At 45.1% G+C, this 22083-nt stretch overlaps 1 protein-coding gene across 3 annotated transcripts in view; it reads right to left on the bottom strand.

Annotated features, from left to right (window-relative positions):
* The window catches only part of SLC9A7 (solute carrier family 9 member A7), a 142700-nt gene that overhangs the window by 72230 nt on the left and 48387 nt on the right, over nt 1-22083 (bottom strand). For all 3 annotated transcript variants that reach the window (XM_073901873.1, XM_073901871.1, XM_073901872.1), the window contains exons 2-4: nt 12113-12312; nt 8500-8577; nt 2829-2905 (exon numbers count right to left, since the gene is read on the bottom strand). In XM_073901873.1, the coding sequence (XP_073757974.1) occupies nt 2829-2905; nt 8500-8577; nt 12113-12312 (355 nt within the window). The remainder of the gene's footprint in view (nt 1-2828; nt 2906-8499; nt 8578-12112; nt 12313-22083) is intronic.

Raw genomic sequence — 22083 nt, 5'->3', positions numbered from 1 at the left:
AGAAGAGAAAACGAAAACCCTGCTCACTGAGTAGGCTGGCCAATGTGCAAGCAGCGTAGCCCGGAGGACTGTGCACCTCAAGGGTGCTCCGTGAAAACCCTGGCAGCTGTTGTCATTGGGCGTTTACCAGGAACATGTGCAAATAAGACTTTGGCACCAAGTAATGGTTCGCAGTCAACGCCATCTTGCTGAAACAGGTGAACACGACTCCACTGCTTAAAGTCGTGCTTACTTACCACTATCAAGTATGGGCCTCGATGAGCAACAACTTTAAGGCATCTGAAGCAGCTGGGTAATGGAGGAGAAGGCAAGGGAAGGGAAAGACCGCTTCACAGTGTGTAATCGGTGGCTTGTACAAAACTGACAGGATTCTAAGGCAGTGTGTTTAAAGCTGTGGAAATGAGCGTGCGCTGGACAAGCTAGAGAGAAAAACAGATATGGGCAGGCCACGGAGGTCCAAGTGACCAACCTTCTCCGCCAAGAATTATTTCAAAAAAAAAAGGGGGGGGGAAGGAGCAAAACGCTGTAAACATCCTAGTAAAGTCTCAGTGTACCCATCGGTACAGCTGGCGTCTTATTCTCTGCAGGGGTTAAGGCAGGCCGGCAGGGGCCCTTCTCGTGCCATGCAGGGTGTGACATGGTCCAAGACAGACTCCCAAGTTAGACAGTTCCACTTGGCCAAGGCACATTTCCTACAGGAGAGCTTAGAAAATGGGAGGAGTGAGGAGTGCTAAAAGGCCTAGTACATGTTACTAAGGATGTGTGTGTGTGTGTGCGCGCGCGCGTGTGTGTGTGTGGTGGTGGTGGCGGCAGGGGTTAGGGGAATAAAAATAATGACAGAATAGATTCACTGTACCCTACAGCTAACACTGATAATAATATTCTTGCCACTTAAGGACCACGCCATGGCTCACCTGCTCAACTTTGTATCCTGGGCACCGAGAACAACAGACTGACTAAGCTAGGAGCTCAGGAACTGTTTCCAGAATGGAATCCTTTGGAGAGTATATAGCTAGAACTCAGTGCTTCCCTACTGTGGGCCGGGCACTGTTCCAGACACTTAAACAGTTCAATTTCGATTCCCAGTAACTCTGTGAGGCAGATGTGATTTACCTTTTGTTGCCTGTTTAAGCCTTCTTTGCCCTTCCTTTCAGACATTTCCTGAAACTACATCTGCTTCTCCATTTCCTTCGACCACAAACAGACTTGGGCGCGGGGCTGCTCTCTGGCAACCTTTTCCCATCTTGCCGCCAATACCGGTCAGCTAACCTGTCACTCTTCAGTGGCTTGTCTCTCTTAAAGGACAAGTCCAAGCCCCTCCTATTTGGGCGACTCAAAAGGCCCTTGGCCTTTTATCTCCTCCAGCTTTCCAGCTCATTTTTTTAACAAGTAACTAAGGTCCGTACTTTACTCTGATTTCCTTAAGCTTTTACCTAATGTCCCTTTTCTGTTCCAGGACCCCATCCAGGATCCCACACGACACTTAGTCATCATGTCCCTTCAGTCTCCTCTTGGCTGGGACGATCTCTCCAACTTTGTGTGGTTTTGATGACCTTGGCAGTTTTGAGGAATAGGGGTGGGGTATTTTGTAGAATGTGCCTCAACTGGGACTTATCTGATCTTTTTTTTTTTTTCCTCTTCTCAAGATTACACCGAGGTAATATGTTTTGGGGAGGGAAAGGGCCATTCTCATCACAAACACCAAGGGTGCAGAGTATCAGCGTGATTTACCACTATTGCTGCTGATCTTGATCATCTGGCTGAGGTGGTGTATGTCGGGTTTTCCCCACTATAAAGCTACGCTTGCTTCCTCCTTTTTCCCTGGTGTCCTCTGTGGGAGGAAGTCACTAGGCACAGCCTGCAATCAAAGCGGGAGGGGACATAAGCTCCCTCTCTTGCGGGGTGGGGGTGGGGTCGACATAAATTATTTGGAATTCTTCTGCACAGGAGATGGGTTACTTCTCTGCCATGTATTTATTCATCCAATCATTTATTAACATTCGTAGAGACTCAGATGTTTACTTTATAGTTTGGGTCCAGTACAACGTTATTTATTTTGTTGTTCTCTGGCCATTGGCCTTAGGGGAGCCTTCGGGTTGGCTCTGTGTCTCTTTGACACGCCCCAAGTCCTTTTGTTTGTTTTCTGGGCGCTTCCTTACTTCTTGGCACTATGATATGCTCTATTCTTATCTTGTATATTTGCTGCCCCAGCCCTAGAATCGGCTATTTCTACAAAGTGCCCTGGTTCTTTTTACTGGAGAATGTTATCAGGAACCAAGATCTGGGGACTAGGTGTAAATTTTATTTCATTTTAGTTTACCTTAATCTTAATTTAAACAGCTACACATGGCTAACAGCTACCATGCTGCACAATGTAGCCCTAGATCTTAACTGCCATCATCATAAACATCGAAATCCTGGACTCTGGTGGTTGTCAGGGAATGGGGAGATGTTGCTCAAAGCATACAAACTTCCAGTTAGAAGAGTAACAACTTTGGGGATCTGAGGTACATCATGGCGATTGTCGGCAATAATACTATATCATATACTTGAATTTTGCTAAGACGGTAGGTCTCAAACGTTCTCATCACAAGAAAGAAATGGTAACTATGTGACAGGATGAAGGCGGTAGCTAATACTAGGGTGGTAATGATTTTGCAATTTATAAATATATCAAATCAACACACTGTCCACTTGAAACTCACACAATGTAATGTGTCAATTGTATCTCAATATAGCTGGGGAAAACACTGGACTCTGCGGGCCCCTGTGGATCTCATCTCTTTGGAAAGTTATGTTAATTTGATTAATGACAAAGAGTAACTTACCCGATAATGAAGCAGGAAACGGCAGTCCCCAAGAATGCATAAGCCAGAATAGACCCAAGATTTCTGAAAAAGTGTCTCTGAATAAAACAAGAGGCAGGAATCACACTGTGATTTCTGATATTGAGCACAGGAAATGCAACAAAATCTCTTAAAAGTGAAACTTGACTTACGGCTTCCATTATAACAAGTAATAACTGAAGTTACTCCGGAATAAAGCTATTTAGCTATAAACATTGTGGTTTTAAAATATCCCTGGTCCTATAATCACTGAGCAAGCAAGCAAGCAAGGGCTTAGTAAATTTCAGAGAAAACTACTCTGATTATATTAAGTTACACTGAGAAAGTGTATGTGTGAGTGTAAGAGTGTGTGTCTGTGTGTTTAAGGAGACTGATCGTTTTCATAGATCTAACCCAAACTATTTTACTCTTTTACTCTAGTGATTCAGCAAGTCACTTCCAGGTCTAGTGTACCTTAGAAGATCATTATAGATAGAAGTTTGAAAATGATGAAGTATGAAAGTGCTGCCTAAGGGGCTTTCTGCTTAATTCAGTCTCAGAAAACTGTGCCAAGTATCTGGCCTCATGGCATCTGAAGTGTCTCCTGATATTCTTCTGGATTAATCTTTGGAGCCTGGGAAAGATGGCCAATAGAGATGGAAGTGGAGAAATGAAAAATAGATAGTTCCATGTAAGATGGGCAAATTTATAAGTTTATATATAGTATATAAGCATATATACTTATACCAATATAAGATCTAGCAATTATTCAGAAAGAGATGGCAAAATTGCAATCCTCTCAATGCTTCTGTACATTCACTGGTTACCTTAACACACACATACACACACACACACACACACACACACACACACACACACACACGAATTTACTTCTCATAAAGTCATTAAGCCTGTGGGATATTCTGATGGGGAAAATCCCTGTTCCTGGGACACTAAGGCACGGTTCTTACCCCTCAAGGCACAGGCTGTTCTCATTGGACAATCAGAACTACTTCACAAAACCAGACAAACAAAAACCCCAAAACAACCTAATTTGATAGGGGCCGGGAATACTTTATTTAAAAATTTTAAAAGGCGAGGCACCTGAGTGGCTCAGTTGTTAAGCATCAGCCTCCGGCTCAGGTCATGATCCCGGGGTCCTGGGATCGAGCCCCGCGTTGGGCTCCCTGCTTGGTGGGAAGCCTGCTTCTCCCTTCCCCACTCCCCCTGCTTGTGTTCCCTTTCTCGCTCTGTCAAATAAATGAATAAAATCTTTAAAAAAATTTAAAAGGCAAGAGAGTCCCAGTGTGCCAGCTGAGCGACATCAGGGAAGGACAGGGTCTTAGGGAGAACTCAGCATGGATCAAGTAGACACCAGGAAATGTGACCACACAGAGGGCTGTGGGTATCCTCTGGCCAGTATTCTAAGCAGACAATCTGAGGCCTTAGCTTCAGCCTTCCCCAGTGCTTGGCCCTCCCTGAGGCTGTGAAGAAGGTGTCAAGGAACGCCTAGTGCCCCTAAGCCACCTGCTCAGAAGAGAATCCTTCAAGGGCTTGCCACACCGACAGTCACCAAATGAGGGTGCTGCCTATATATATTACGGACACGCTATGTTTGCCTTTTAAGTCAGTCGCTGTCCCCAGTCTTTTTTTTTTTTTTAAGTCAATGTATTTATCCACTTGTGTTTCAAAAAAATTAGATTTCAGGAAAAAAAAGGAATCAACATCTATGAGCCTAATTGCCTTTAAAAAAGCTCAATCAAGGGCTTACATCAGGGAGGGTTAGGAGTCCATCAAGATAGACCTGAGGCCAAGGCAACTCACGTGAAGTATCCAGGAACAGACTTTAATCCCAGAATTGCTTTCCCTTGCCATTCGGCTCTCTTTTAGGTAAACCATCCCTATGGTTGGTTTGAATACATTAAGTAAATTCAAATTCATATTTGCCAAAACAAAAAATCAGGAATATAAGAGCTGCAGATTCTCCTCCTGGAAGGTTAGATCTCAGGGAATGTGGGCTGCTGAAGATCTGGTAGTGCTTGTGGGGCCCCAGGGAGGAAGGGGGTGCACGTGCTGGGTAGCCCAGCTCTGAGCTCACAGCTGCTCCAGAGCCTACACACGACAGGCGGGTCTCAGGGTCGTGTGAGAGGGACCAGCTCGGACTAGAGCCTGGTGGAGCCTTTATTATCCCTGTGCCGCGCCTGGAGGGCATCTCGATTGTAGGGCGTGCTGGATTCGGGTCCCCGGGGTGGGTGTGGGAGTGAGGGGCGATGCAAAGTGCACCCTTCGGTGCGCTTGTGCGACATCGTGGGCCGGAAGAAAGTGGGAATGAGGGGGGTCCGGGACCCACCCGAAGAGGAGAGCCCGCGTGTTAGTAGAAAGATGGGTCTGTGCTTCAGATTGCGTTTGCAGGTAGAGCCGACTCTGAGCCCTAGTCTGTGGGCCTGGGGAGAAACTAGATGTTGCGGGTGGTCGAGGGGTCCAGATGTGGGGGGGATCAGGTGTGCACCACAGCTCCTGGGCTTGCCAGGGGCAGGACGGGCCGGGTCAGGATACCTGGGCGTAGGTGCGAGGCAGGTGAGGGTGCACCTCTAGCAGGACCAGCATCACTGAGATGCCTTCTCAGCTGCACTCTGGTGGTGCAGGGGGGCAGGGTGGCCGCAGTGCACAGGTGCAAGTGTTGGCTGCACACAGAGCGTGCTGCTTCTCGCGCTCATCAGTGGCGTGGCGAGTCCCCGCGCGGAGAGCCTGGGCACAGACGCCAGACCTCCATCCCCTCCACGCGGCCACCGCACCTGACGCGCGTCTTCGCCCCGGCCCGCCCGCGTCGGGAGGAGTGGCTTGGCTCAGTGTGGACGCCGGAGAAGCCGACTCCACGCTGCCCAGTGATTCTCTCGTGGTCTCATTTGTCTCAGAGATTGTTCCAGCGCACACGTGAGGGTGTTTTCAATCACAAATTTGTTTGAAAATGAACGAGTGAAAATATTTTAAATGGGCACAACGATAGGTGTTTGAATGATTTGTGATAATGGACTAGGGCCTTTGAAACTGTTATCTTAAATGTGTATTTCTTGATAAACAAAGGTATCTTTGACCCATATAAATAAAAGCAGTTATCTCACACACACACACACACACACACACACACACACACACACACACACACACATTAGGACTATAAATCTGCCACTTCAAATACACCCATAAGATATTCTAAAATGACACACACACATACATACACACATACACACACAATTGGCCATCGCCATTCATCTTTGCTGATATGAACTGGAATTTTACACCTTGATAAGAAAGGTAGACCATGTCACTTATTTGTGTATTATTACACCAAGTGCTCGACTCTCGACTTCCCAGTTTAAAAAGTACTTTCACAGAGTAGCCCATCCAATTCTCACGAAGGTGCTCTTGGGGACCACCGAGCATGAGAGGCATCTAAGGCTCAAAGGTGTGGAGTGAGCCGCCCGGAGTCACGCATCTGCCAAATGGCAGCACCAGACCTGGAAAGCGGGTCTTCTGAGCGCAGAGCATTACACTCACACCAGCCACCCTTCTCGACTCCTACCACATCCTTTTAGGGAAGAAAGTACGGCACCTCCTAGTCCTAGTCCTGGCTGCTAGTGGAATCCTAGGTCTTTCCTCTTCTTCTTAATTGGCCAGTCACGTGGGGTTGCCATGGCCATGACTGGTTCAGTCTCCCCTACTTTTCCCTCTCCGTTCCAGGCTGGCAAAAAGAGACAAAGGAGATGGCGTGCCCTGGTAAAGGCTTCAAGAATATGAGCCTAAAACAGATCAGGATGAGAAGGTGCACCATTCTAAGACTTGCATTTCTACTCCTCCTCCCATTCCTCACTGGGGAATGTTACCATGAGATGCAGAGCCACGGAGCCAGAGAGAGAGAGAGACCGAGAGAGAGTGAGCTTGGCGGGAGAAGTGTGCAGAACGTGAAGGCGCCTACAGGTGAATTCTTTCCCTGACAACAGGCCCCACAAGCAAACGGAGCTGTAGCACAAAATCAAAGGTAATTCCGATGATATTTTTTCAAGTTGGAAAAAAAAAAAACAACAAAGGCCCGTGTCCACATGACAACTATAGGTGCATAGGTCAAAGGGTCTGAATATATCTGTTTCCATACCCGCGGTCAAGTGGTAGAATGGTTATTACACAGTTAATTGATGGCAGCTTTAATCACAGATGGCAAAACCATCTACAAACCAACTATTTCAGTGCCACCCTAAGGACTGCTTAAAAAGGAAAGAGACTGAACTGATAGCAGACAGCCCGAAAGACTGGCACTGCAAAAACAACTTAAATTGCTAACTGGCAAAGCCTGTTATTTGTTTTTCTTCTGGGAAAATGAGGCTGACAGAGGGAAGGCTCTGCAGAACCTAGAGTGTTTTTCAGCCCGTAGAACGGCTTTCACAACCAGTGATTTGGTCTCATTTTAAAGCAGCTATGACCTTGATGATACATTAAGATTAGTTATTTAAGATATCAAATTAGTCATCACCCATTTGATCTGATAAGAAGTTCCCAAATTCTTCACTTAGATTGAGAATAACATTGCTTATACCCATAAAATCATGTCCTATCTGTGACGTGTCAATAGCTGACATATAGATTTAGATACTATGACAACCCCATAGAGTAGGCAGGAAAAAGATATATCTTTTGGTACAGAAAACCTAAATCCGGAGGCGCAGTAGGATAGATAGGGATAGCTTTTTTTTTTTTCAACTTTTTATTTTGGAGTAATTACAAATTCACAGAAATTGCAAAGATAGTATAGAGGGGTCCCGTGTACCTTCACTAAGTTTCCTCCCCCAGTTATACCTTATATAACCGTAGTACAAGATCAAAACCAGGAAACTGACATCGGGACAAAGTGTGTGAATAGTTCTGTGTCATTTTATCGTATGTGTAGATTCATGGATCCACTGCTGTGATCAAGACGCAGAACTGTGCCATCACCACCAAGACCTCCTTTACAGTCACAACCCCCTCGCCCCCAACATCCCTAACCCACAGCAACCACTAATTTGTTCTCCATCCCTATACTTTGGTCATGCCTAGAACGTTAAATAAATGAAATCATACAGTACGTGACCTGTTGAGGTTAGATTTTGTTTTGTTTTGTTTTACTCAGCATAATGACTTTGATGTACATCCGAATTGTTGTGTGTGTCAGTAGTTCCATTTTATTGCCGAGTAGTAGTCCACGGTATGGCTGTGTGTTTAACCGTGCGTGCACCTAGGGCAAAACGTTTTGGTTGTTTCCAGTTTGGGACTCTTATGAATAAAATGCTATGAGCAATTATGTGAGAGCTTTTGTGTGAACGCAAGTTTTCACTTCTCTGGGAGAAGTCCTCAGGAATGAAACTGTGGGGTCATATGGTAATTTCAACTTCAGCTTTGCTAGAAACCATGAAACTGCTTTCCAGAGCGGCCACGCCAGCTTATATTCCTATCGGCGACATAGGAGCACTCCAGATTTTAAAACAGAGCTGCATCACTGAGGATGAGACAACTATAATCTCTGAGTGGGTGCAGAACACAGTAATAAGCAATGTGGGAGAAGGGAAAAACCTGAAAATTATGTAGGTACTTTAACACAGAGATCCCCATGCTTTAAGAAATACTTGCAAAAACCTCTTACCTTCTTTAGACTGTAGCCAGCGTGGAAAATAATTGGAGGCAGAAGGATGTTGAAAAAGACCTCCGGATCAAACGTTACCTGAAAGTTTAAAAAGAAAAAAGTCGGGGGGTGTGTGTCTGACTGGCTGAGTTGGTACGGCACGCGACTCTTGATCTCAGGATCATGAGTTCAGGCCCTGAGTTGGGCATGAAGCCTACTTAAAAAAAAAAAAGAAAAGAAAAGAAAAGTCAATTTCCAGTTTAATACCAGTTGGTGCACTCTGAAAAACTGAGGGTTCTAGAGGGTAGGGGGGTGGGGGGATGGGTTAGCCTGGTGATGGGTATTGAGGAGGGCACGTTTTGCATGGTGCACTGGGTGTTATGAACAAACAATGAATCATGGAACACTGCATCAAAAACTAATGATGTAATATATGGTGATTAACATAACAATAAAAAAATTAAAAAAAAAATACCAGTTGGTGCTATAATATCTGCTTAATATTTTCAGCCACTGACTAAAGTTTGAATATTCGAAGCAAATAAGATAAATGTGAAAAATCGTGGACTCGTCACAAGAGAGATGCCACAGTTCCCCCTGTGGATGGCCATGTTCTTCTCCATACAGCACTCTGACTCCTGCTCTTGGTGTGTTGTTTAATATATATTAAGAAATAACAGTTCAGGGGCGCCTGGGTGGCTCAGTTGGTTAAGTGTCTGCCTTCAGCTCAGTCATGATCGAGCTCCACGTCGCACTCCCTGCTTGGCAGGGAGCCTGCTTCTCCCTCTCCCACTCCCTCTGCTTGTGTTCTCTATCAAATAAATAAGTAAATAAAATCTTAAAATAAAAAAGAAATTACAGTTCAGTGCAATTTTGAGGACTCACAGAAAGCTTCCGGCCGACATTTTTTAAATGAGAAATAAAAACATCTTGATTTTTATCAAGCCTTTATAAAGGTTCAACTGCAATAAAAGATGCTGTCACGATTCTTTATTAATTTTCTGGATCCTCCCACAGAACCACTTATTGACACTGTTCTACTGAATTTAAGTCTCTTTTGAGTGACCAGCCTTTTGTGAGACCTGATGTGGCCTGGATCAGTGTCGCCAACGACGCTAGCAGCTTTCTCAACATCAACATGAAAATTCGGCGGCTCTAGGGGGACTGAAATTACTTTGTAGGCTCGATACCCAGAAATCACTCTGAAACTACTAAGGAGCAAAATCTTATCACATCCAGAAAAGAATTAAGCAGTCTATACACATCCCAAACTTTTTAAAGAATTTGTTCATGTTGGTAGATTGACTGGCTCTTACTGAAATTAATTTTAAAGCTTCACTCTAATTATTAAAAGTCAACTTAGGGGGCGCCTGGGTGGCTCAGCCGGTTAAGTGTTCGACTCTTGATTTCAGCTCAGGTCACGATCTCAGGGGTCATGAGATGGAACCCTGTGTGGGGGGGACTTAAGATGCTCTCTCTCCCTTTCCCTCTGCCCCTCCCCCCACCACTCTCGGTCTCTTAAAAGAAAAAAAAAGTCAAGTTAGCATTTCTCTTTAGAAACTGGAAATGTTAACCAGCCTAATTAAAAGTGAAATGGTTCTGGGGCGCCTGGGTGGCTCAGTTGTTAAGCGTCTGCCTTTGGCTCAGGTCATGGTCCTGGGGTCCTGCAATCAAGCCCCGCATCAGGCTCCCTGCTCAGTGGGAAGCCTGCTTCTCCCTCTCCCCCTCCGCCTGCTTGTGTTCCCTCTCTCTCCGTGTGTCTCTCTGTCAAATAAATAAATCTTTGAAAAAAAAGTGAAATGGTTCTTGCAAATTACATTTTATTCGATCTTCTTGCTGAAGACAGGAGTAGTGTGAAAAACAGGGAACGTCAGAATGAGAAAGGGCTTTGGACAACACTCAGTATGAGGACGCTGGGGCCACAGTCACGTGGGAACCAGCACGAGCGTTTCCTGCCACCTACTCCAACCCTGTGCATCAAGCTGCCTCAGCACATCTCTTCGCCCCTTAGCTAACAACAACGATCTCAGCCTTGTCTGCTCTCCCACCTTTGCTTCGTGCAGCAAAGTTTAAACGGAAGGGATGTGAATCAACCTTTTCCTAAAGGTAGTAGGAGCGAAAGTCAGCGTCACCTTCTATTATGATCTAAAAGATGGAAATGGGTTGGGTTCTTTTCCCTTTTCTCCCCTGTCCTATCCAGGACCGACTCAAGCTGCCATTTCAAAACAGCCATGAGCACGGTGATTGCACTGAATAGCTTTCTCGGTTGCATTTAATTTCACAAATGTTTATGGAAATCCCAGGCATTCTTATGAGGGGTTGAGAGAGAAGAGTTCACTAGGACTGCCTTTAAGGACACAGAGAAGATGGGCATTATGCTCCTGGTTGAGACTAATTTTCCTTAAGGATTAGGGTAGATCCTAGAAACAGTAAGAATTTAATTTGCAGAGCACAGGCTACACCCTGCCTTTGACCGCAAGCCTTCACACGCATTAGCCTTGTTCTATGTGAAAAGAGACTCCCCACAACCTGGATCGCCCAGAGCTTAGACAGAAGCCTCCCTGCTGATAAGCCTGGGTCTACAGAATAAGAGACTATAAGTGGATAAATACAGATCTCTTGCTTCTCTTGGAAATCACCCGAGTGAAGAGATACATGATCCCTTGGTCATTTTAGCTACCCCCAACGTCAAATGAAAAACAGTTATTGGACTCAAATCCTAAGACAACAAGGTATTTCCCCCTCCAAAGATTCATTAAGCCTTTGGCATCACTCACCAATGAGAATGGGCACTAAGTAAGTATCTGTAGAATACGGCAAAAGAACCAGGAAGAACTAAGAATTACAATCGGGAACACTGAATAAATGAGCTTAAAGTGAAACCGATCTCTTTTTTTAAGATTTTTATTTATTTATTTGAGAGAGCAGGAGTGGGGGGAGAGGCAGAGGGAGAGGGAGAAGCAGACACCCCACGGAGCAGGGAGCCCGACTCAGGGCTCGAACCCAGGACCCCGGGATCACGACCTGAGCCAAAGGCAGATGCTTAACCGACTGAGCCACCCAGGTGCCCAAAGTGAAACCAATCTTATTTTTTTTTAAAGATTTTATTTACTTATTTGAGAGAGAGAATGAGATAGAGAGAGAGAGCATGAGAGGGGGGAGGGTCTGAGGGAGAAGCAGACTCCCCGCTGAGCAGGGAGCCCGATGTGGGACTCGATCCTAGGACTCCAGGATCATGACCTGAGCCGAAGGCAGTCGCTTAACCAACTGAGCCACCCAGGCGCCCGAAACCAATCTTATTTTAAGAAAGAAACAACCCCATCCTTAAACCCTAACAAGAGACATCGTAAGGAAGACATGGGCATGGATAGACAGGCTGAATGGTGACGTACAAACCACAGCACAACATGGCGGCCCACGTCAGCTCCTGATCCTAACAAAGCTGACAGGCTCAAGTTCACATCTGGTTCTTTCTTCTCCTCATCAGAGCCCCAAAGCTTCCTAGCAAAACTGGGAGCCAGGAAGGTACCCATGCTCTAGGAGTTTGCAAGGATTTCTCTCCCCAAGGCCAAGATGGAATCAGGAAGTCAAAAATCATGTCAGGACCCCAATGGCTGAGTGTTCCCCAGCTCACCTTCCTCAGCATGTCATTCTGCTCTACACTGTTGATCTTGCCGGGGCTGATTTCTCCTTTCAGGGTGTATTCAAAGAACTTCCCGCTGACATTCACTAATAAGGTGCTGAAGGCCCTGTCTTCCTGAGTACAGCTGAGTGACTTGTCATGACCGCTGGTGGCAGGGGTGCCGTACCTCAGGATCACCCCAACGATGAGCCCTGAAACAGAGTGTGGGGGGGAGAACAAACCATCAGGCCTGCAGAAGGACAGAAAGAGCACGGACATAATGACACAGTGGATTTGCAACAACTAAGAAACGCAGAAGTAATCTTAGAGCCCAGGCACTAAGTGTGTATTTTAGGAGCAGCTGCATGGTCCTTCTAAAGGGTTAACCTCCTCCAGCACGAGTCCCTCATCCACCAGGAGGATGCGGTAGGACAGTACCTTTCCTGGTTATCACGGCACTGAGTATCTTTCCCAAGTGATCGTGTCTCGTTTCTCAGGCTTCTGAGGTAGGAAGATGGAATAAGAAGCAAAGTCATTTCTGCCAAGGACAGCACAAAGCAGAACTGCTGAGCTTTGATCTGTACCAGCAACAGCCCTCAGGCCAGTCCTGTGGCCATCTGCCAGCAAGGACCAGGCCACAGGAATTTCTAGCTCCTAAAAATGCAACTTGCTTTTTGCCACACACCCAAGGCAGGGGGGCGGGGGGAAGACGGAAAGAAAAGAAATGCTTTTGTTTAGGTCACTGCAAGTACTGGGTATCAAGGAGGAAGTAATTATACCCCTCGGGGAGCTAAACACCACAGTGCAAATGTATATGATCATGGTTCCAGGACTACAGAGCTGTCTTCTTAGGGCTGTGGCTACGATACAGCTAAAATAATTAGCTGCGAGTCTTTAGGTCTCATTCAGGTCTCAGGTGGGGTTTCCCATTAGGGGAAAAAAAAAAAAAAACTCAGCAAAACTGTGGATAAGCATGTGATTCCACAGCGAAGGAGTGTTGCTCCCTTGGTCCTGGACAGAAGGCCCATACGCTACAGTAAAAGTGAGTGATATGTGAAGAAAACATAAATCGCCACAAGACACTTTCTACAGTTCTGAGGGCGAAGATTTCTGACTTCTCTCTATAGTCAGTTCTTTGCTAGCGGTATTAAAAGACAGAATGCTAAAAATGCTCCCCATCTCATTTTGCCGTTAATGGAGCAAGTTCCATGAGAAAAAGAAAGTTCTACGTTTACTATATTCTGTGCATAATGTTCTATAATGTCTCTTATCACCAAGACATATGAGAACTCAAGACATTGTTGAAGAACAATATGTGAAATCTAGAAAAATACAGTTTTTTTAAAAAGAATTTATTTATTTATTTTTTATTTAACAGAAAGAGAGAGAGAGAGAGGGAGAGAGTACAAGCAGGCGGAGTGGCAGGCAGAGGGAGAGGGAGAAGCAGGCCTCCCCGCTGAGCAGGGAGTCCAATGCGGGGCTCGCTCCCAGGACCCCGGGATCATGACCTGAACCAAAGGCAGACGCTTAACCGACTGAGCCACCCAGGCACCCTTACAGTTCTTTATTTTCCCCAAGATTTTATTTATTTATTTGAGAGAGAGTGTGAGCACAAGCTTGGTGGGTGGGGGGGGGCAGAGGGAGAGGGAGAATCAGACTCCCCACTGAGCAAGGAGCCCGATGCGAGGCTCGGTCCCAGGACCCCGGGATCATGACCTGAGCCGAAGGCAGATGCTTAACCAACTGAGCCACCCAGGTGCCCCTAGAAAAATACAGTTCTGTAAGCCAAACTCTGTGTCTGTACTGCATTATTATTATTATTATTATTAAAGATCCGTATTAACAGATACTTGCACCTGGTTGACTTTTGTGGAAAATAAATTATAAAAGTTTATTACAAATTAAAAACGAGGTTCTTAATCATCTCAAGCAGATATAAAACAGTTTTAAAACCTTTAAAGGTTGGGGCACCTGGGTGGCTCAGTTGTTAAGCGTCTGCCTTCACTCAGCTCATGATCCCGGAGTCCTGGGATCGAGCCCCGCATCGGGCTCCCTGCTCCGCGGGAAGCCTGCTTCTCCCTCTCCCACTCCCCCTGCTTGTGTTCCCTCTCTCGCTGTGTCTGTATCAAATAAATAAATAAAATCTTTAAAATAAATAAATAAAACCTTTAAGGGTGTAGAAGAAAAAGCCAGCCTTTAAAGAAAAACATGTTGATCATTACAAAAAAAAAAAAGATATCGTCTTTTGGGGAAAAAACAATAAAAACCCCATAATGCAGCTCGTTCGGGTCATCAGGTTACGGGGAAAGCACTTGAGGTCTTCAGCACCGATCTTTTGTTCAGGTCTTATTTGCTGGCACTTCATATTCATTTCTTCTTGTTGGGTGACTAACCGGGATGATGTCGGAGATGGTAAGCTAGCACTTAGTCTCTCCCTGCTCAGCCTCCGAAAGGACTTCCCTTTGCTGCGGCCTCTCGGCCATCTTGCAGGTCAGGGTTTCCTGGGTGTCTGTGCTGGTAACTGAAGTTGGGGAGGTCCCTACACTGAGGTGGCTGCTGATCGTGGGTCCCTTCTCCTTGATTTTCCTGCTCCCCTTCATGAGAATCCCAAGTTTCTAACCTTGATGGACAGTCTGTCTCCCTGGTCTACTTTGTTCTCCTGTACCCTGGTTGTCAGTGCCCTTCGCCCTTCGCCCTTCGCCCTTCGCCCTACACAGGAGGCTTGGAAGACTCTGGTCAACACTCATAGGGTCTCTGTACGGAGTAAGGTGTGCACTGCTGGGCCTGGCGCCCTCTTTCTTTCCCCACCATTCTCCACAACAGTTGCTGCCTCTGCACCCTTTCCTCTGTCAGGAGCATCGAACCACACAGTTTCTCTACCCTCTGCGCTGGGAAGGTGCTTCCTGGGGGTTCTCTTCCTTATGGCAGTCTAGTGGACAAGTATATATAGCTTGGTGTCATTCCTGTGGATGAAACCGGATTTGTTTCTGACACTGAACCATTTTACTATTCTTTACACTTTTGTCACGATGACCTTCTTGTCCCTGCTGGTGGGTCACCACTCCCTCCACCCTGCCCATGGAGCCACGTTGGGTGGTGGCAGGGCTGAGGAGGGGTGGCAGGAAGCTGCTGGGCCCCAGCCCTGCTGCTCAGGGTCACAGTGCTGGGGATGGTGACCAGGGCTGGCTGTGGCAGCCGCAGCTCCTCCCTGGGCAGGATGGTGATGAGGTCACCAGAGTGGGGTTCTGCTCAAGGTTCTCTGGGGTTGCTCTCCACTCCGGATGGAGCTCATGTTGGTTTTTATTATTATTATTATTATTATTATTATTATTATTTCTTCTTCACTCCTTGGTCAGGCAGTTATTTTCTGATCAAGTTTTACATGACAAGAGATGATTCCATAGCCCTTCAACACTCATCATAATGCAGGATGACCTGCAGAGTCTGAAGGCTACCTGCCACACGATTTCACTTTCATGTCTTCATCAGGAAATCAAAGTAAATCATTTACAGAAGACTATCCTCCTTCCAAATCAATAGCTGCTTCCCAGAACCCAGAACTCACGGTTTCTTTATGGTATTACGGTATTACCTCATTGTTACTGGAGGTAACTAGAAGGTAAATCATGCTAGCACAGGGTCTTCACGATGACTACTACTCTAATGAAAGATGAGGCATGATACTGTCATTTAGAATAGGAAATATATTTGGTCTTTGTCCCAACTGGGACACCTGATACAGAGCTCCTAAAACCCTTGGAATCGGGGAGTGCCACGTGTCTTTTTGTATGCTAATAAGATGACTGGTGGTTGGAGGCTCCTGCATTATCCACAGGATGGGAGCTGGTTGCCAAGGGAACGAACTTTATGATTACAGAGTTGAAAAATTAAACCCCGCCCCAAAACTCCAGGTAGGGGAGAGGGGCAAGAGGTAGAGTTAATCACTAATGGCCAATGAGTTAATTAACCATGCCTAAGTAATGGAGTCTCCATAAAAATCCCCAATGGGGGCTCAGACAGCTTCTGGGTTGGTGAACATGTGGAGGTGTGGGGAGGGTAGTGCACCCAGAGAGGGCGCGGAAGCTCTACACTCCTTCCTTCATACTTTGCCCTATGTATCTCTTTCATCTGGCTGTTCCTGAATTATATCCTTTTATAATCAACCCGGAATAAAATAAGTAAACTATTTTCCTGAGTTCTTTGAACCATTCTACAAATGACCGAACCTGAGGAGGGTGTCATGGGAACCTCTGATGTGTAGTTGTTCGGCCAGAAGTGCAGGTGACCACCTGGGACTTGTGATTGACATCTGAAGTTTGAGGGGGGCTCTTGTGGGACTGAGCCCTTACCCTGTGGGAGCTGATGCCATCTGCAGGTAGTGTCAGAATTGAGTTGAATCACAGGACAACCAGTCACTACCCATCAGAGAGCTGGAGAACTGCTTGGCGTGGGAAAATCCCCACACATCTGGTTACAGAAGTGTTGGCTGTGAGTATTGTATAAAGGGGAAACAGGAAATTTTTCCTTATAGGAGTTTTATATTTGCAGACAAATTCCTCAATTACAGGAAATGCCCTCGTATTCTCCTCTCTCCAGTAACCATCACCATCATACTAGAAGTGCTATTAACTGATGAATATTGTTTTTATGTACTGACAAAATGTTTCCCTCCCTACCTGGGCCCAATGCACCCATTTTAAAGATGAGAGACAGTGAAGGCGATGCTGCTGCCCCCTTGTGGGAAAATGTGGCAACATAAAACACCACAGCAAAGACACAAGGTCAACACCCATCCTGAGAGTTTTGACCAAAATGATACCAAGCAACAGGATACACTGCTAACTCAAGGCAGATTTTGAGTTACTCCTCAAGCATCTTAGATTCATATTTATTATCACTGTAGTTCATGGCACAAAGAAACAGAGTCATCGCTATGATATTAAGTTCATGTTTACTGTCTTCCACTTCAAGAAAGAGTAAGATATTAGGACTGCGGAGGTGCATTTTGGTAAGAAAAGGATAAAGGTGTACAAAAATCAAAAATGGCATATTTTCATCTGCTAGATCTGGAAGACATCCTCTGATAGGGAACTGTAAAAAGGTCCTAACTACAAGGAATTAAAACAAAACATTAAGTTTCTTTAAAAGCTCAAAAAAGTCGGTATCCATGCAAAAAAATGATGGAGATCAACAAAGGCATTGAAGATTTTACGGATCAACATCATAGCGTTCTCGATTACAAAGAGAAATAACCTATTACGTATGTGGGCCAGAAACGTAGCACATAAGATGTCAGCTGCTGAAGAAAAAGAATCACTGATTTCACACATATCTGACTAATATCAGGGAAGAATGTAGTTTCAAAATCTTACAGAAAGCAAAGATGGATGAAATTCCTTTGACATCTGACAGGGCTTAAGATGGTGAACTCCAAGGATGCAAAAATTCAAGACTCTTTCAGGAAAAAAAAAATTTAAGACTGCTTCACCATGGAGGTACTAAAACAACTCACTTCACCACTGTATTAGCATATTGGGCTGACGGTGTACAACTGCCAACTTTTCTAATTTTTAAAAGGAAGACCAAACCTCTCCCTCCACATACAGTGGATATATGTGCTCATCCAAAAACTGGTGGTATGAGGAAGGAATTTAATTATGGACAAAGTGTGGTTCAAAAACCCCACGCAGCCACTAAAGAAACTAGGCCCCATGAGTCAGGTGCCAGTTCCTGCATTTGTGACTGAAGCTGTTGGGAGGACAGCTGAATAAGTCGACACTCAGCTAGCTGTTAATTCTAGACTGCCATCCACCTGCTGTAATATTTAGATGTCTCTATTAATAAGCCTTTGTTAAGGAGTTGGGGAATAGGTGCACGGATGCACTGTTCTCTAAGGAGGTTTCACTTCCACTATATGAGCAATTGGGAGTAGGGGATCACCAGTTCCATCTGGCTACTACTGTGGGCTTGTTTACAGCACACAGGGGTTGTTCTGAGCTCGAAAGCTTCATCTGAAATTCTGAGAAAAGAAAGCACCCTGTTCCACACCCAGCTACACAAGTGTGCGAAGAAAGTGAACCTAATTTTGAAACATTTCCATTTGTAATCACTTTCTATTTCCTACTCTCAGCCCCAGGCAACTACTGATCTACTTCCTGTCTCTATAGATTTGCCTTTTCTGGGCATTCCATATAAATGGGAGTCATAACATATGTAGTCTTTTGTATCTGGTTTCTTTTGCTGAGTGTAATGTTTTCAAGGTTCATCTGTGTGGAAGGAAGGTATCAGTACTTCATTACTTTTGACTGCTGAACAGTATTCCACTGTATGAATATACCATATTTTGCTTATCCATTCACCAGTTGATGAGCATTTGGGTTGTGTCCACTTTTTTGCTACTATGAATAATGTTGCTCTGGATATTTGCATACAAGTCTCCATGGACATGTTTTCATTTCTCTAGGGTAGATACACAGGAGTGGAACTTCCGGGTCATATGGTAAATCTATGTTTACTATTTTAAAAAACTGCCAAAATATTTTTCCCACTTGGGAAACTGTGTACCTTGAGATTCACCCAAGCAGTGAATTAACACTCCTTTTGACTGCTGACTAGTACTTCATTGTGTGAATATACAAAAGTTTCTTTATCCATTCACCTGTTGAGGGATAGCTGGCTTGTTTCCAGCTTTTGGCTATCACAAGTTAAGCTGCTTTGAACATCCATGAACAGGGTTTTACATGAACGTGTTTTCATTTCTTTAGAGTAAATACCCAGAGTGGGGTTGCTCAGTCATAGGGCAAGTGTGTGTTTAACTTTATTAGAATCTGCCAAGTCATTTCTCAGAGTTACTATGCCATTTTGTGACAACCCCTTTCCCCCAAGCAGTGTATGAGAGTTCTAGTTGCTCCACATCCAGTAACTCTTGATAATACTCCAGAAAATCTGTGAATCACCAAACAGCCAGCCTGGGAGTAATGCTACCCTGATAGAGGATGACTTTGATGAAAGAAAGAAACGGAGTCCATAGCTCTTTAAGATACAAGTTCTGTCTTGTTCCGATCAGTATATGAGACACTAAAATAGTGAAAATCAAGCCCATCAGTCAAGAGTTCACCCTCCCATCCAATGCCCCTCTTCTCCAGCAGCTGGCATTCCAGACATTTGACTAAGACCAAGATGGAACACGTTTTTGTGATTCAAAACCACCACCAATTGTAAGTAGCTTCCCCAAATATGGAATGTCACAGGAATAAAAAGAAGAAATGATTTGAGGTCTTAGATATCTGCTTACCACCACCAGAGATGGGAGAACTGTTATACTGTCCCATGAAGCTCTTGGGTGAGCCACCACAAAAACCTTCCCATCCTTGCTGTGCCGTATAGCACTTCTCCACACGTGACCATATACCATATAACCTTCTGACGATCTTTACAAAAGGAAGATCCTCATTCTAGTGTAGAATGAAAGACTGGAAGAGCCTTTCACTGAAAACTAGGACCAGGGAGGCAGACTCGGGCTCCATGACCGAACTTTCGACTGGAGGAGTCCAATATGGTACACCCAAGTGTAGGCTGATTACACTTGCCTCTTTCTAGGTGAGGCCCATGCTGGCTCGACACCTCCAGGCCTGGAGGGACTATTTCTGCCTAATCCAGGGTTACAGCCTCAGGAATCCCATTATTGCCACACCCCCTAAACCACACTCTCCAAGTTCTGCCACTAATCAATGAGAGATTTTGACCCGATTCCTTTATCTCCCAATTGGTTCAAAGTTTTGGTAGGGAACAGAGAGTATCACTGATTCAACCCCTCGAACACCAACAGTATAGATGACCACCCATATTCTTAAACACATTTTCTTCAAAATGCTTTTAAAATAAAATTCACAGACATGTTTGAGTGGAAGATAATGGGAAGCCAGGAAATTCCTGGATTAGGTCTAGGGACCTTTCAAATTATAGTATCAGTTTTCTGTTTTAGACCAGGTATATGATTTATTTGTTTCTGCTTCACACTCTGCCATTTTCCAGAATCAAGGACAGTACCACCTGTGGCTAAGTCATCACTCAACACATTTTAATTGCTGTTTTGTGTATTTCCCCTTCAATTACACACATTAATCAAATTCAAGTCAACTGCCAAAGGACTACAAAGGTTACCACAGTGGATTATCACCCACTTTCCCGACCTGTCTGTCACTCTTTAAAGGCTCAGCCAAGACTTTCAGATGATGAACACCAGCTACCCTTTGACAGAAATTAATCAATCTTTCCTCTGAGCTTCTGTCTGGAAGTCTCTCCGCACTCTGTCTTCTCTAATCATCCTCACAGGGTTAAGCCCTACTTATCCTTTAGGTCACAATATAGTTATCACCTTCTTCCTGGCAGGGAAGCCCTTCCTGATACCTCAGGACTGGACTGGATTCTCCACAATCAGGGCTGCCCTCGCAGAATTCCACATGAAAGATGCTCTGTGGAATTGTTCAGGGCACAACCTATACAACCGTATGTGGTTACCCTGCTCACCATGCATCTCCAGGACACAGTCTCTGTTATCAGAGCAACAACTGCACTGCACTGTGAAGGCCTTTTTAACAGCCCCTCCCTCATCCCCAGGGCTAATTCTCCCAAGGGCAACGCTCAGGGAGTACTCACCAGCCATTCCTGCATCTGACCCACCACAGCCACACAATAAATGACAGTAGACTATGGGGACATTAGCCAGTAGCCATCTGTTAACAAAGAATTACCTTATGTCTTATAGGAAAAGACACTTAGTTCTGAACCCCAAAAAAGCAACTACTTATTTTCAACTTCTTACCTGCCACAAAATGCAAGGGTACCCACATTTATTAGCCTTTAGAATTTGGCCCAAGTTAATGAATACACTTCAAGCACTCTCACCGGTTAAAAACCTTTCAGTGGTTTTTATGAGGCATATTATAGAATCAACCCTCCTAGAGGCTCTGCAGTTCAGTAGCACTGGAAATAATGGGATGCACTAATCGCAGTTATTTTAGAGAGCCACGAAACTAGAGCCCACAACAGCACCTACATAACACATGGGAACATCAATGAACAGAAACAGAACTGTACTCCCCAAACTTTTAATTGATGACGGTGTGTTTTTGCAAATTAAAGAAAACAAAACCTATTTAAGAATTCACCTGAATTCAAAGACAAGCAACCAAAATAAATTATCTGCTATGGGCTGAACTGTGTTCTCTCAAACTTCCTATGTTGAAGCCCTAACCCCTCCCCCCCCCCACATGACTGTAATTTGGAGATAAGGTCTTTGAGGAGGAAATAAATGTTAAGTGAGGTCATAAGGTGGGCCCTCATCCAATAGGACGGGTGGCCTTATAAGAAGAGGAAGAGACACCTGCTTCCTCTTCCTGCGCATGCGTGCACAGAGGCAAGGCCATGTGAGGACACAACGAGAAGGCAGCCGTCTGTGAGCCTGGAAGAGAGGCCTCCCCGGAACCCAACTATGCTGCCATCCTGATCTTACACTTAACAGCCTTCAAAATTGTGAGAAATAAATTTCTCTTGTTTAAGCTACCCAGTCCGTGGTGTTTTGTTAATAGCAGCCCGAGCTGACTAATACACTATTTCTGAGAAATTGCAGGGGGCTTCTCTAGACTGTCAATAATAGCCTTGCAGCTAACTCACACCCGACCTCACAACTAGGAAACCTTTCTTTTACAGATGGAAAGTTAAGGTCCCACTGCTCTAACACAAGGTCCTTAACCGCTACTCCACAGATGGTTTTTGTCTGTCTTTCCTCTTCCCATACTACCACCACGATGACTCTTCTTAATCTTCCAAAGGAGACTTTCCCCGTATTGCCCTCCCAGCATGAACTCAGACTTTTGTAGAAAGCATTTTCGGGGCGCCTGGGTGGCTCAGATGGTTGAGCATCTGTCTTCGGCTCAGGTCATGATCCCCGGGTCCTGGGATCGAGCCCCATGTCAGGCTCC

The sequence above is a fragment of the Callorhinus ursinus genome, unplaced genomic scaffold (assembly GCF_003265705.2).
Source record: "Callorhinus ursinus isolate GAN/ISIS: 27379988/994484 unplaced genomic scaffold, GSC_fseal_2.0 scaffold16, whole genome shotgun sequence".
Taxonomy (NCBI): Eukaryota; Metazoa; Chordata; class Mammalia; order Carnivora; family Otariidae; genus Callorhinus; species Callorhinus ursinus.
Note: the sequence above shows the minus strand (reverse complement) of the source record. Positions and strands in the feature narration are given on the sequence as shown.